Genomic DNA, 16,373 nt, shown 5'->3' on the forward strand with positions numbered 1-16,373 from the left:
TTAACTAATCAAGCCTGATCAAGGTCATGGTGGTATTGAGCCGCCCATTAGGTGGTGAAGGTAACACGTGAAGAGCCAATAGGCTCAGGAACCCGTGACCGACAAACAAGTGAGGAACAGGCCAGGAAAATGGCCGTGTAAACCACTATAGCTAAACTTAAGGGGACGTGGAAAAAATGTCCTCTTGTGACATTAAGGCAGAACAGCATAACGAGACAAAGAGAAGATCAGGTTTATTTTCTATTTATGTTTTTACGTCATTAAATTTAAAGGCTTCCAAATCGACGTCTCTCTTTCAATAATCTGTTACTTAATCAACCGAGGGTAAGCAAGACAGAGTGTGCGCACAAGCTAACTCAAAATGGCCCCCACTACCGGTCCACGGTGATGCTTTTGTCGCGTGAAGGCACCAGGACTTTGGTTACCCCATCCTTGATGGGATGTTAGTTTGTCGTAACTAACCCCCCCCCCCCCCCATTCTGCTTAGAATTTCGTAAGGTTTCCTAACAGGTTACACACCTGACTTGAAAAGAGAAGACGAGAGGAAAACTGGGGTCAATAATAGAATTCGTTTGATGCACTCTCTGGAAAAAGTCTTCTTTTGAGCTTTAGTTTCTATTAGGTCCCTTTGGACAAATTTGGATCGTTCGGGGAATTATAAAGAGGAAAAAAAAGAGAGAAAATAGATGGAACGGAGTCAAATTTTGGAGGAAACTTTTTTCTCATTTCTTTCTTCGTCTTTTTATTATCCGGGAAGAAGGAGCCTCTCAATAATAATAATTAATGGCTCCTTCCCGTAAGAAATCAATGTGCCAGCCTCGACGGTATTAATTTTTCTACACCTGGTTTGTTTGTTTGTCGTTGTCGAATTTGACCTGAAATTTCCCTCGAAATATAATGATAGCAATATACTTCATCTCAATCTATTAAGCTTTATTAAAACAAATAGTCTGCTAAGATTACATGTTTTCATTTTCGCTTCTTACTATGTCAATTCCACCAAAAAAATTCACTAAGGCCGACGTAAAGTAGTCGTGCAAAATACTACGTTTAACTTGAAGGAAATTATTGAAACTCTGATGCCTTACTTTTGCCGGCGTACACTTTTTTCAATCGCAAAACCATCTTTAAATTGAAAATACTTCGATTTATGAAAATCATTTTAATGTCTTATTGTTCGAACAATCATGCATATCTTTCAAACAACGAAAAGAATCACAATTATGGAACGAGGAACCCTTTGAACTCTGCCTCGCTCCCAGCACGAGGTTAAGGAGTCTGGGAGGCACGGGTTTCGAATTCCGTGGAAGCCTGGTGTTTTTCAGACTTTATTTCTTTAACTGAAGTTTACCTGCAACGATCATTTCTTTCCATGTTTGAAAATATTCAAAAAAGAGAGAAAAAATTCAATACTTCAGCTATTCTTGCTTTCATTTCAGCTCATTACAAAGGATACGCAGTTGTAGTTTGCCTTACTCAGTAATTGTGCTACACTAAGAATCTAAAATATGTACATGTCGATCATTTCTGAAGCTAAACTTGAAACACAATCAGAAAATCTTTTCGAGCTAAGAAGTGACCTGTAACCTTCGCTGGTCTCTGGTAATTTGTGCAGGTCGAGATGATCAGCAGTTGGCGCGAATCTCGGCTTGATTAAATGGGTCAGTTTTCATGTGTAAAAAAGTAATTGATAAAAAAAATTAAGATTTCATCATTGTAAATACGCCCTGTGTCCTGGCGTAAGCCAAACGTATACTGGAATAACTGAGATTGCAACTGGAAACTTGAATTTGACGGTTAGACTTTTGTATCAAGGAATTAAGAAATTCTCTTTATTTACTTTTCAGCAATTCTCTGACGAATTTTTACCCAGATAACTTACCGCCGAGACCCACGTGAAGTCGACAGGTGTTTACGCATTCTCTCAGTGTTTTCCTTTCGAAACGTTACTTTACTAGTATTTACTAAACTGCATCAGTGCAATGCACGCTAGAACTTTCATTTTATGGCATGTGTTCCTGTTCATCTTGAGCCTCAACTTCAGTTACTGATGCTTCTTTTCCTTGGGATCTGAAATCAAAGGAACATTACAGTCATAGAACTAAGCAACGTTTTGAAATCTACTGGTGACGTAAACTTGTTGGCGTGAAAGGATTTTATAGGTCTTGTTTTCGCGGCTAAAAGGAAAGACGAATATAACTCAGAGAATAGCAGAACAAATCAGATCACTTGCGGAAATTCATATCCGAGAGTGAATTTCATCACCTTTTAAAAAGTGAGGTTTACCAACCTTTTTTCAAATATATAATTAGTAAATTGTGTATTCAAATTGCTACTTACGATTCTTTAGAGATTTGTCCAAAATCTAGTGTAACATCGTCACCAATGAGTACAAACGGAGCCCAGAACCGCGGGGCATTAAAGTTTTCTGATTCACGCAGACATTTCATCGCCCGGTTGAGTGACACGCTGGCGCTGTTTCCATCCTTCAGATTTTGGTAAAAGCTTCTCATAAACTCCACGGTGGCTTCGTCATCAATTGACCAGAGTGCTACCAGAACAGAACGAGCACCAGCACCAAGAAAAGCCCGTGCAATGCCGACCACACCTTCACTAGACACCTTGCCTTGAGCACTGTGACAACAACTTAACACAACCAGCTTTGCACGCAACTTTGCTGCTTGTACATCGGGAATTGTTAACCTGAAATCTTGTTCTTCTGGTCTTCTGTATTTTCGCTCTGGATTGGGAGCCAATGCAATTTCCCCAGTGTCGATTTTTCCGTGCACAGCAATGTGCACCACAGCAACCGAACCAATTCTTTTCAACACCTCAGCCTTAGTTGCCTCTTTTCCAGTGAGTGGGTGGATATCAAGCATTTCTCCGATCATCTTTACTTCCTTTTCGGCGAAAGGTAAGGGTGAAAATTTGTTCTCTCCGAAAAAGGTAGTAAACGCTTCTAGACATGGATTTCCAACGAGCAACGCTCCATTCTTTTGGTGATATTCTTCCGGAGAGGCGTTGATTAGTTTCATGCACATCAATGACGGTAGAAATCGTAACCTCATGGATTCACTGAGGTATTTTGATTCGGAATCCAAAAATGCAGCAAAAGGGGCGAGGCACAGTGGACCATCAGGAACGATAACCAGCTCGTCATCTTCGATGAAATTTGAAATAGGACTTATGATGCACTCATAGAATAGACGCAGAGGATTCTCGTCAGACTGTGATGGGTTTCCTGTTTCCTCACCTCTTTCCTCGGCGGTTGGCAATTCTTGTTCGGTGCTGGTCTCATCTAATGTGCGGTTTTCACAGACTACCCGGAATCGTCCTCTTACTTCTTCATAAGCCTTCTTCCTTAAACTCTTCAAATAGTCGGTCGCATCTCCGAAGAGATATTTCACTTCTTTCTTTCTAAACTGTACATTCCTGTCTTTCCCGATTACCCACAGGTTAACTGCGTTTCCTTGTAGTGCAACAAAAAGCGTCGAACCAGAGATATCAGTGACCATTTCGGAGATCCCTGATTTAGCCGCCTCAACTGATCCAGACACTGCCAGTTGGGAGCCATATCGTAGTTTGGTGAGATCTAACAAGGCCTGCGCTCGTCCTTGGTCCGCAGCACACAATGCCTCGTCGATTTTTGACAGCTTAAGCAAAGTTCTCCAGAGAGAATCATAACACCAATGATATGCATTATCGAAGGTTACTTTCAACTCATCTTTAGCTTGCAGAACTCTTAACTCATCGAAAAATTTAATACTGCGTTGATAATAATCAACCGCTTCGTGCAAGTCTCCAGAACGTTCCAAAAGAGAACCCGTGCAGTGCAATAACATCGCTTCGTCCATTTCAACCATTGTTCCCTTGCTAAAGTTAAAAGCTTTCTTGTGATACTCCTTGGCTCGTCCAAAGTCACCCTGTTCTAAATGAAGTTTGAAAAAAGCCGCAAAGACCTCTGACTCGACGGAATGGTCTTTCAGTTCTTTGGCAATGGTAAGCGCTTTCTCAAGGTATTCTTTTGCCAACTTAAAGTCAGCCCAACGAACATAAAGCAGTCCAACAGCGGAATAGGCGGAAGCCTCTTCTTTCCTATACCCATTGCCTTTAGCGAGATCGATCATTTCCTGAAAATACTCTTTAGCTCTAAAAAGTTTACCTAGATTCAGGTATCTTGAACCAAGGAAGTGTAAGGATTGTAGCCTGTCTCTCGGATCTTGGGTAATATTTTTACATAACTCGGCGAACACCAAGGCTTGGTTGTTATCACCGAGTAAACCATAAGCGTGGCTAAGCGTGTTGTAGGCAACTCTCTCGCCTGCCCTGTCTCCCAGTTCTTTAGCAATACTAAGATATTGTTTACTGTACTCTATGGCTTGATTGAAATCATTCAAGTGGCCATAAGCCGAGCCAAGATGGTGGTAGGCATATCCCTCGCCTACCCTGTCTCCCAGTTCTTTAGCAATACTAAGATGTTGTTTGAAGTACTCTATGGCTTGATTGAAATCACCCAGGTTGTAATAAGCCGTGCCAAGATCGTTGTAGGCATGTCCCTCGTCTGCCCTGTCTCCCAGTTCTTTAGCAATACTAAGATGTTGTTTACTGTACTCTATGGCTTGACTGAAATCACTCATCTTCTGATAAACGTGGCCAAGATTGTGGTAGGCAGATCCCTCGTTTGCCCTGTCTCCCAGTTCTTTAGTGATACTAAGATCTTGTTTGTAGTACTTTATGGCTTGATTGAGATCATGCAGCTGGTAATAAGCCGAGCCAAGATCACGGTAGGCATGTCTCTCGTCTGCCCTGTCTCCCAGTTCTTTAGCAATACTAAGATGTTGTTTACTGTACTCTATGGCTTGACTGAAATCACTCATCTTCTGATAAACGTGGCCAAGATTGTGGTAGGCAGATCCCTCGTTTGCCCTGTCTCCCAGTTCTTTAGTGATACTAAGATCTTGTTTGTAGTACTTTATGGCTTGATTGAGATCATTCAGCTGGTAATAAGCCGAGCCAAGATCACGGTAGGCATGTCTCTCGTCTGCCCTGTCTCCCAGTTCTTTAGCAGTACTAAGATATTGTTTGCTGTACTCTATGGCTTGATTGAAATCATGCAGCTGGTAATAAGCCGAGTTAAGATCGTGGTAGGCACGTCTCTCGCCTGCCCTGTCTCCCAGTTCTTTAGCAATACTAAGTTTACGTTTGTCGTAGTTTATGGCTTGATTGAAATCATCCAGGTGGTGATAAGCCAAGCCAAGATCGTGGTAGGCGTTTCTCTCGGCTGCCCTGTCTCCCAGTTCTCTAGCAATACTAAGATGTTGTTTGCTGTACTCTATGGCTTGATTGAAATCACTCAGGTGGCGATAGGCCGAGCCAAGATTTTGGTAGACACATCCCTCGGCTGTCCTGTCTCCTAGTTCTTTAGCAATACTAAGTTGTTGTTTGCTGTACTCTATAGCTTGATTGAAATCACCCAGCTCATAACTAGCCGTGCCAAGATTGTTGTAGGCCGTTCCCTCACCTACCCTGTCTCCCAGTTCTTTTGCATTGAGGAGATCTTGCTTTATTATCTCAATTACTGTCTTCGTCTAAGGTTTGAAAAAATGTAAAGACAACTGCATAAAAATTGCGTAATTATTTTGGTTTTAATGATTGTTTGTCAAATTTGAAAATGAAAGTTGCAACTGTATCTTGGTTTACCAAAGGCCAAAGGCTCTCTCAGTGGAAAGAAGTATGTTTTCTTAAGATGCAGTCTCTTTACAGCCAGGGAAAATCGAGTTTTATCAGCCATTTCCAAAATCATATTTTTTAGTCCAAAACTCCAAAGTACCTTGGTTTTTGAAAAAATCGGAAAAAAAAATTCGAGGCTAATTGCTTGTTCCGAATTTTCAACGCCCATTTTTGTGGTCTCGATAATCAAAAATTGAACAAACTGTCTGTTGTTTATTTCAGAGTTTACTATGTGAAAGGTTTGCGATTTCCATGTTTAGATACACTATTCAATGGCGTTTGCGGAAAGCCCCATATTCTTGGATCGTCAACTACAACGTATGTTACAAAAATGATATAATTGTTCTTGACGCCTATTTTATCGTTAGCTCCGGTCCATATAAGGCTTTTAACGGCACACTGAGGTATCAATATACTCTGAATGACCATTATTCGTTGTCAACACTGTAATTCACTCAGTTCAAGGGTAAATAAGCACAAATATTAAGGAAAAATCCTCTAAAGAACGTGTTTACCGATTATGTTGTTTTAATGACGTATCAAACCGAATTTTCAATTATGTTCTCGTGAAACCCGAAATCTTTATGTATCTCGAAATGAGGTTTCACTGGTACAGTATCGATAAAAATTCTAGTTGTAAAGGTAAAAGTCGACTGAAAGAACTTTACAACTTCTCGAGGTGTTTTCGGTCTCTCTTCGTTGAAACTGTAGGAAAGCTTCCGAAAAGTCACGGAGAGATCCAGAATAACAGTCGCCATCCAACAATGGTGAATAGTTTTTTAAATAATCGTGTGTCATTTCAGAGGATGTTAGAATTTTTATGATTTCTAATGAGAGTTAAGATGAAGAAGGCAAAGCCATTAACTAGACCACACACTTACATTTCTGGATTTGGAACATTCCGAGAATGACCTGTTTCTCAGCCGACGCAGGGTATCGTTTCTTTCAATCTACATACAGTTAAGATGCAAATAATACCGACAAATGAGAATGTTGCTTTGGGACTGCATTTATACGCATCCAAAATTTCTTAATTGCAGCGGGAATACTATTGGTCAAGGAATTTGGCTCTGTGTTTGTGGCTTTTAACATTCAGTTTCTAGATTTAATGTTTTTTTATGTGATCGATGAAAACAAAAGCAAGAAAATTGAAGCTCATTCCGTTATATTAGAGAGCGTTTTTCATTTGGACACTCTCTGAAAAAGCAATGTGTTTTCAAAATTCCGAATAGCTCACATTTAGTGTGCGTGCCGTAAGTCATAATACTAAATATTCCAACTCTGGCTTTTGTCATACTAAGAGAGACCACGCTCTTTCTTTAGATCTGACAAAAGGATACGGCTAATCCTTCAACACACCATCTGTACGCTTCTTCAGGCTTATTCAGCTCAAGACAGGCACGTGCTCCTATTCAAAATAACACATAGAATTCTGTTAGACTGAATTCATGCGAAAAAGTGTTCTCTAATACATTTTTTCTTCGCTTCGGTGAAAAAGAAATTTGAGATTTTTTTTCCATGTGCACTTTTGAAACAGGACATCTTTTGGAGGGTTACTTATGAAATTATGAAAAGAGCTGTACTGCATGTGGAAATATCAAAATAAATATCCCGATAATTCTTAAAATTGTCCGTAAGAGATAGAAAATTTCCTCGTGCACTTTACTTCGAAAGATGAGTATCAGCAGCTTTTAATTTACATCTTCACGTCAATTTCTCGTTCTGAAATGAAAAATTGAATTGAAGCCAAAAAGAAAAAGTATGTCGGAGCAACAGCGCCTCATTCATGTGATGTCCAATTAATCAAAGCACCGTATGGCGTGGGGTAGTTATTTACTTTTCCAAAAGAAAAAGAAAAAAAAATTACCTCTAACAATTGCCTCCAGATATTTTGGCTGTAGTTGATGGGCGGTTGTTGCATCTCTCAGTGAATCCTGGTAATTGCCTTTTAAAGAGAAACGTATACTTTTATTGGCAAACCGTAGTTACCAAAACAAAACGTAAAGAAAGAAACAAGGGCGTAGCTCGTTAATCGTGTTACATGGCTGACTCTCTGAGTTACAGAAAAGACCCGAATACAGTTAAATTCTAAAATGTATGGGTCAACTAAGTACAATTTTATAAAATAAGAAATATAATATAGCATTTCGGAATGCGGAACTCACACTTTCCTTTTAGGTCAATATACAAACAGGTAGCTATACCTTTCTAAAAATTTGTTTCCAAAAATCAAATAATCAGCTTCCCCGAGTGTAAATTATATTGCTTTGAGTATTATGAAGTCGATTTGAGTATCTGAGGTCAGCGGTGGAAAATTAAGAAACAGTAGAGATGTTAGGCCCAGAAATGATTATAGGTGTCGGTGAAGGAAAAAACAAAGGAAATTGGCTGAAGTTCCGTGGACATCTTCCAGACACAGACGTGTGTTCATGAACTACCTCAAGAACTCTGTGGGGCCGACTGCCAAGTGAAAAAACAAAAAGAATGTTGAAATACGTGGGCTAAATTCTCACCTAATTTGAAATGTACTGTCGCCCTGTCGTTGTACAGTTTGGCCTTCAATTCTTTGTTTCCGCATTTCACTTTAATTCCTTCCGTGTAAAAGTAAATGGCGTTTAAAAAATCTTCTTTTATGCAAACGTCGTCACCTTCATTCTTGTAAACTTCAACTATTGCTGAAACGAAAGAATTTAAGGAAAATTCATTAAACTGAAAATTGTTATCGATCGTGATCAAGGTATTGAAAAAATAATGTAAAAAAGAGTATAAAACAATTTGATCTCAACAATTTATAAAGCTTTCCTCCATGAAGTGGCAGCTCTTTCCATGAAAACATTGTAAAATGACAAATCTCGTCCCTTGAGAATTTTTTCCTTACGAAGTGCCATCACACGAATAAATGTTACCCGAAAGAACTTCAAAAAGAAAGACAAAATTGATAAAGAAAAGAAATCAAGCAGTGTGTTGATAGTTTGAAAGACAGGAAACATGATTACGAAGTCTCCTTTTGAAGAGAAAGCTGCACTAAGCTCACCTGTCAAAGTGTCTTCATCAAAATCAAGAGTTACTTCTTCTTCTTCTTCTTCATCTTCTCCAGAAGGTGGTGTGACGTCACTTGGGGCTTTGCTTGGACCTTCCGCCATGAATACTTGGAGTTTACATCTCAGCAAACTACAGCTCCTTCTCAGTTCCTGTATGTAGTACCTGTGTGTGGTACCTGACCCTTTAAAATAATAATTTATTAATAACCTAAGTAAGGCTGTGCCATCTTTTAGCCCTAAATAGTTATTATGGACAGCCTGAATTCTCCCCATTTTTCATATAATATATATACACACACATACACATATATATTGTATCATGTAAAATTAATGTACACACACACATATATATGTATTGTATCATGTAAATTAACGTAGGATACGAATAAATGAAGTTGTCGTTGTTGTAATAGAGTCTCGGTATTTTAGTTACCAGCGTTATGCGAGCGTGACCGAGGGTCACGCTGTTAGGGGACAGTGTTACTCTGTTGTAATTGAGTCTTACAAGGGCATATAAACCCTTGTGGTTTTGATCGACAGTGTCTTTGAAAAGAAACAGTGTTGTAACAAGTTTAGGAGTTGGCGTAGTCAACTCGCGCTCATCTGTAGAATAAAGCCATTGAAATCCAGTCGAATCTGTGTGTTACAATATGTACGTGATTACATGCGCCATCAATGTCTAACTAGACTGAGATCGAGTTACATCTGTATTGTCTTACAACGCTGTATGCTACTGAATGGTTGATAAAAACGGATCTTGAAACATGGTGGCAGCGAAATAGGATAACGAATCCTCCGCCTACCACTTACGGAGTCGAAAACAGTTGAAATCATCTTGGTGTAGTAATGTCCGACTCAGAAACGGCGCCTGAAACGCCACCACCTGGCTCTTCGCAACAGACCCTAACACAACTGGGAGTTGTGCAACACCCGCCTTTTGGCGCGATGGCCGGGATAATGCCTCCTGGAAAACTAGTTACGACTGGGAATGTGGCGGACAACTGGAAAGTATGGAAACAAATGTGGGGCAACTACATGGTCATTGCTCAACTCGAGCTGAAACCGCCGGCGTACAAAGTCGCATTGTTTCTCCACTGTATCGGTGTTGATGCGTTAAAGATTTTTAACGGCTTCCAATTCGACACTCCAGACGATAGACATGATCTGGCAAAGATAATACAAAAGTTCGACGAATTCACCATCGGCGAACTGAACGAAACCTTTGAAAGGTACACTTTCAACTCCAGAACTCAACAGGAAAACGAAAGCATTGATGCTTATGTCACCGCCCTTCGCACACTAGCGAAAACATGCAATTTTTGTGACTGCATGCGTGATTCGATCATTCGCGACAGGATCGTCCTGGGCATTCAAGATCACCGCACTCGCAAACGGCTTCTACAAGAACGGAGTCTCACCCTGGCGAAGTGTATCGATCTTTGCAAGAGTTCTGAGGCAACAAATTTGCAATTGAAAACGATCTCGGGCGCCCAGAACGAAGATGTTCACGCTGTGCAAGATAAACACCCGCCATCCAGCCGCCGTGATGACAAGTCTAGGAAAAGCCGCGCGGGGAAGACGAAGACCTGTAAATTTTGTGGCAAAGCACATCCTTTCGAAAAAGGAAAGTGTCCAGCGTGGGGCGCGAAATGTACGAATTGCGGTGGCAGAAATCACTTCGCAACAACCTGCACTACTCCGACCAGAAAAGTGTACAACTTGAGAGATGAATCCTCCGATGACAGCGACATGGAGTACATTACAAGCATTGTTGCACGACCGGACATGATACACGCTGTTACACAAGAACATGATTACCCAAGAGTAATCTACACTGAGATGCTTGTGGGCAAGGCAGAAGTGAAATTTCAAGTAGACAGCGGCGCCTCGGTGAATGTCATTTCCGCCGATCTTGTGGCTGATAAGAAGCTTGAGCCCACCACAAAGACACTACAAATGTGGAACGACACAACACTAAAGCCACTGGGTTCCTGTCGATTAATTCTCCACAATCCAAAGAATAAGAAGAAGTTCTCGGTGGAATTCCTTGTCGTTGATAGACAACTGACCCCACCCATTGGAGCAAAGGCAGCTCAACAGATGGGCCTAATTACTGTCAACACTCAAAACTTCACGATCGCAAAACCACCTGAACGATCAAGGGCAAAGGTTAAGAGCGTGCAGACGGCTGACGAAATAGTAGCGGCCTACCCAGAGGTGTTCCAAAGAGAGCTAGGAGCACTACCAGGAACAGTTCACCTTGAAGTCGAACAAGGCGCAACTCCCGTCGTCGCACCTCCACGCCGTGTCCCAACGTCACTCAAAGAGAAACTGAGGAAAGAACTGGATCGACTACAGCAATTGGAGGTCATAGCTCCAATCGATGAACCCACTCCATGGGTTAGCAGTCTTGCCGTGGCTGTGAAGAAATCTGGAGCGCTGAGAATCTGTATCGACCCCAGGCCACTTAACACCGCCCTGAAGAGAGAAAGATATCAACTTCCTGTACTTGAGGACATACTCCCGGAGCTCTCAAAAGCAAAAGTATTCTCGACAGTTGACCTCAAGTCGGGATACTGGCACTGTGTCCTTGCCCCTGAGTCCAGCGTACTCACGACCTTCGCAACACCCTACGGAAGGTACAGATGGATTCGTTTGCCCTTCGGTCTCTCCGCCTCGTCCGAGATTTTCCAGAAGCATTTAACTCACGCATTGGAAAGCTTACCTGGTATTCTGTGCATCGCGGACGACATCCTCATTTATGGCACTGGAGAGACCGACGAAGAAGACACTGCAAACCACGACAGGAGTCTCCGAGATCTCCTACAAAGGTGCAAGAACCGCGGCATTGTCCTTAACCCAGACAAGATGAAGCTCAGGATGAGCGAGGTAAATTTCATGGGGCATCTCCTGACGAACAAGGGCCTGAAGCCTGATCCTGCCAAAGTAGAGGCGATCACAAAATTGCCGAAACCACAAGATGTGGAGGGCGTTCAGCGCCTCAACGGATTTGTCAATTATCTAGCCAAGTTCCTTCCGAAACTGTCTGAAGTCATGGAACCGATTCGTCGCCTGACTCGGAAGGACGCTCCATGGAACTGGTCTTCGGAACAAGACCAGGCGTTTGAAAACGTGCAGAGGCTAGTAACAGAAGCGCCTGTTCTACGTTACTACGACCCTTCCCTAGACCTCACCATACAGTGTGATGCGAGCCAGAATGGCCTTGGTGCAGCATTACTTCAGAACGGCAAGCCTATAGAGTACGCAAGTCGCTCCCTTACCGACACAGAAACCCGGTATGCTCAAATAGAGAAAGAGATGCTGGCGATTGTCTTCTCTCTTGAGCGTTTCAACCAGTATACATTTGGTCGACATGTACACATCGAAAGTGATCACAAGCCACTGGAGACGATTCTACAGAAACCACTCGCTCGAGCGCCTCGACGCCTCCAGTTAATGATGATGAGGTTACAGAAATACGATTTCACTGTGCACTATGAGCGTGGCGAGAACATGCATTTGGCTGACATGCTGTCAAGGGCTTACCTGCCCTACAACGGAAAAGAAGTAGATGACTTCGAATCAGTCAACATGGTCCGTTATCTACCCATATCTGATCAACGTTTAGACGAAATAAGAGCAGAGACCCGGAAGGACCAGTGTCTGCGAGAGCTGTCAGATACTATTCTCGTAGGATGGCCTGAGAAGAAGGAGCATGCTCCAGCACTGATACACCCTTACTTCAGTATGCGCGACGAACTGACCGTACAAGATGGGCTGATTTTCAAAGGAAATTCCGTTGTGATACCAAAGAGCCTTCGCGCAGATATGAAGCTGAAGATTCACTCGTCCCACCTTGGAATAGAGGCGTGTCTGAGGCGTGCCCGTGAATGTATCTACTGGCCAGGCATGTCTGCAGAAATGAAGCACCACATCTCCGCCTGTGAAATATGTAGAGAACTCGACAGCACCACGCACCCAAAGGAGACACTAATGTCCCACGAGGTCCCATCCCGTCCTTGGGAGAAGATCGCCACAGACATCTTTACTCTTGATGGCAAAGACTACCTGGTCACCATCGACTACTATAGCAATTTCTGGGAGGTGGACAGGTTGCCGAACACTAAAGCCAGCACCACCATTCTGAAGCTAAAGAGTCACTTTGCTCGCTACGGTATACCTGATCAAGTGATCAGTGACAATGGACCACAGTTTACAAGTGACGAATTCGCTGAATTCTCCAGAAAATTGGATTTTGAGCACCTTACCAGTAGCCCTGGAAATAGCAAAGCCAATGGCAAGGCCGAGTCTGGGGTGAAGACAGTCAAGCGCATTCTGAAGAAATCAATCAGGGCTGGAACCGACCCATACCTCGCCGTACTCGACTATAGAAACACGCCGACACAAGGGACGACGACCAGCCCAGCACAACGCCTGATGAGCCGAAGGACCAAAACACTCCTTCCTACCACTCAAAGCCTACTACTACCCAGGACCATAAACCTGGAAGTGGAAAAGAAAGAGCTGCGACAGCGCCAGCAGGCCCAAGCAAAGTACTACAACCGGTCCGCAAAGGATTTACCCAGTTTGTCTGAAGGCGATGTTGTTAGAATGAAGCCATTCAAACTTGGAGATAACTCTTGGCGCAAGGCCAAAGTCACTGCAAGACTCGACGAGCGATCATACACCGTTGAGACGGACAACGGAGCAGTCTACCGCAGAAACCGACAGCACCTGCGGAAAACGTCTGAACCACCAGTTGAACCCACCATCACAGCGCCAGAACCGGATATGGCCAGCACAGATGAACAGGCGACCACAACCGCAGCGTCTACCCCTGACCAGAGCAATGCTCCTCACGAGCCACACCCTGAAGAGGTGACTGTTCCGGAACAATGTCGGAGGTCAGAGCGAGTCAGGAGGAGCCCAGCATACCTCAAGGACTATATCCGTGACTAGACTCGTGACTTTAAATCCTTCTTCGCGGTTATCATAGGGTTCAGTGTTCTCGTTTACCAATCCTCTCATGTCGAACTCACCAGCTGATAGATTTTGTCCTATGGCATTGATTCTGAACTGAACTGACATTGACACTTTTATTGGTTAATTTTCTTTTTTTTTCTTTCTTTCTTTTTCTCTTTTTTCCAAGCTTTTCTTCACCAAAAAAAAAAAAAAAAAAAAAAAAAAAAAAAGGGAGGATGTTACAATATGTACGTGATTACATGCGCCATCAATGTCTAACTAGACTGAGATCGAGTTACATCTGTATTGTCTTACAACGCTGTATGCTACTGAATGGTTGATAAAAACGGATCTTGAAACACTGTGTACCGTGGTTTCCTTGAAGACCCACTGCTACATGTACAACAATGATGTGTACAACAACGGTCAAATCACGGGAAAATATGAATTTACCTTTTGGTCCTAAAATTCTGGTTTTTTTTAACAGGAAAAAAAATCTTTTTTGTGAATTTTTATTATCGAACAAAATTTTTTTCATCAAAAATATATATCCAGCTTGTCTCTTATGGCTTATGTTTGGGTTTGTCACGGAACACACGTCTTTTTAGTTTTGTGACTAGCTCAATCATAGCTGTGACAGAGACATGTAACAAACCACGTGCTATCCGAGTTTTTACCAAAGTAATTGATCCACTGAGTCAGATTCGTCTTGTTCGGTAATTAACCGCCCCTTCACCGTGTTTTAAGTCTTATTTCTTGGTAATTTATGGTTTGTTGATTCAATAGCGCTTTACGAAATATGGGAATTTGTGCTTTTCGCCGCCATTGCTTCCGTTGCTTTTTCTAAATTTTTGCTATGTCAGTCTCAGTACAAAACACTCAATTTGAATGAGAAAGATATTTGAAATTTCTAGTTTGTGATTTAACGACAGATAAATGCACTCTCTAAGCGTATAATTAACTCCAAATTCTCAACGCCTCGTGTGGTATTTGAATGTTTCACTTATTCGACATCTGTAATCCACTATGCATTGATTCCTTTACTTATTTTTTTTACCAACCACTCACATCAGTGTCTAACCATGTAGGAAATAGTAGAGAATGAGTGAGTGAACTTTCATGATTGACAAGGGTACGACATTGATTCAATTTAAATCTTCTTTATTCTAGAGAAAACGTGTTTATCGAAAAAAATTTAAAATTTTTCCTTGGACGCCTTTTACAAATTCGTACCTGACAAAGCTGGGGAATAGGCTCCGGTTACATCCTGCCACAAAAGTTCTTACGATGATCAATCTGTCAGCTGTGATATAAGCAAGGTAAAAAAGTTTTTAAACTAAGTGTGTAACGATATTAAAGATTTTATTACAAAATGTCATCTGATTCTGAGAAACGAAATGTTCCCTTTTTAGATGTAACGTTAGTTGAAAACAGCATTCGCCTTCAAACTTGATACTCGAATGATAATCATTAAAACTAATATTTGCTATTATTGTAGAACTGCTTATAAGACTTGGAAAAATTTCAAGCTTCGACTGGGCTTGAATACGTGTCCGTTAGATACTGATTAGGATAGGTGCTATTTCCAAGCTACATTCTGTACAGGTTTTCCATCAACAACAGCTATCGAAATGTCGATGAGTGTGGTGCAATATATTATCAGTACTTACTTTCAGAAGACGCTTGTTTGACAAAGATGATGCCTTCAAGTTATTAAGTTCTGCGATAGAATAACCTGAAAACAGAAAAATTCAAAAACAAGAAATCTTTAGTGTGGGAACGGTCATATCTTCGTAATGTTGTCATGTTGCTCAAAACAAAGCCAACAGCGATTTCATTTACACATTAAATTATTTGGAAAAAGAATTATTTTGTCAAAAACTGTTAATAACGAGAGAAACATTTAAAAAGATCTTGTCAGCTAACCTTATTAAGCCAAAAAAGGCAAATCCCAAAGTCAAGATCAGTCGCTGTATGTATACCAAGTTTGTTTGCAAATAATTGTAATGAGACAAAAAATTTATTTGAATATGAGAAGTGTTATTTGAAGATCTTGACGGGAGACAAGTTTCATTTTCCAACGCAATTTTCTCCTTTGGTTGAGTTGAAAATGAAAACTAACGTCAGGGTGTTTGAACAACTATGTATTTTTATCAACCATCATCTCATATTTTTTCGAAATGTTTTTTAAACCTCTTTTGTTTACGATCAGTAGGAAGTATTTATCAGATATTGTCTCTGAGGAGAAGTTTGTCGAAATCTATAGTTTCATGAAAATCTCCGTCAGTGATAAACACGACAATTGTGTATATCAACATTTCAACGCGCTATTTTTGCACGCAGACATAGTTTCATACCTCTAAACCCTAAAATCTCATTGTTAGTCTGGATGATAGTGTATCAAAACAGTTAAGAGAACTTACATGATGATCAGTCAGGACGTGAAAGTTTCATTTCTGTTTCTGATTCTGAATAGCTTTTCATCCCAAAACGTTTGTCAACGATACAATATTAAAATGCTGTCATTTAATTTATTTTGGACCTTTTAATTTTTTTCTTTTCAAAACATCACCATCGGTGATTTGTGAGCCATGTTTTTGTGGCAGTTACTGTGTTAGTTTTTCAGTGTGCAGCTAAATT

General features: G+C 41.2%; 1 protein-coding gene across 1 annotated transcript; it reads right to left on the reverse strand.

The window, feature by feature from the left end:
• Positions 1–959: 959 nt before the first annotated feature.
• Positions 960–8,943, reverse strand: LOC113664404 (uncharacterized). Its single transcript, XM_089213707.1, has 7 exons — positions 8,765–8,943; positions 8,244–8,405; positions 7,598–7,675; positions 7,071–7,138; positions 6,612–6,680; positions 2,341–5,588; positions 960–2,070 (listed from the first exon to the last, which is right to left on the reverse strand). Exons 1-7 carry the CDS (start codon positions 8,871–8,873, stop codon positions 2,004–2,006), a joined length of 3,801 nt encoding a protein of 1,266 aa, XP_089069833.1. The 5' UTR covers positions 8,874–8,943; the 3' UTR covers positions 960–2,003.
• Between the last annotated feature and the right edge of the window lie 7,430 nt (positions 8,944–16,373).

The sequence above is a fragment of the Pocillopora damicornis genome, chromosome 7 (assembly GCF_964200805.1).
Source record: "Pocillopora damicornis chromosome 7, jaPocDami1.2, whole genome shotgun sequence".
Classification (NCBI taxonomy): Eukaryota; Metazoa; Cnidaria; class Anthozoa; order Scleractinia; family Pocilloporidae; genus Pocillopora; species Pocillopora damicornis.

Bases quoted from the DNA above. Each gene is read 5' to 3' on its own strand.
- LOC113664404 (XM_089213707.1), bottom strand. From the start codon at position 8,873: ATGGCGGAAGGTCCAAGCAAAGCCCCAAGTGACGTCACACCACCTTCT. The intron at 7,139-7,597 runs GTAATTTTTTTT...TATTTTGAATAG, and splicing joins TCTGGAGGCAATTGTTAGAG to GAGCACGTGCCTGTCTTGAG. The intron at 5,589-6,611 runs GTAAGTGTGTGG...TTCAAACCTTAG, and splicing joins AATGTTCCAAATCCAGAAAT to ACGAAGACAGTAATTGAGAT.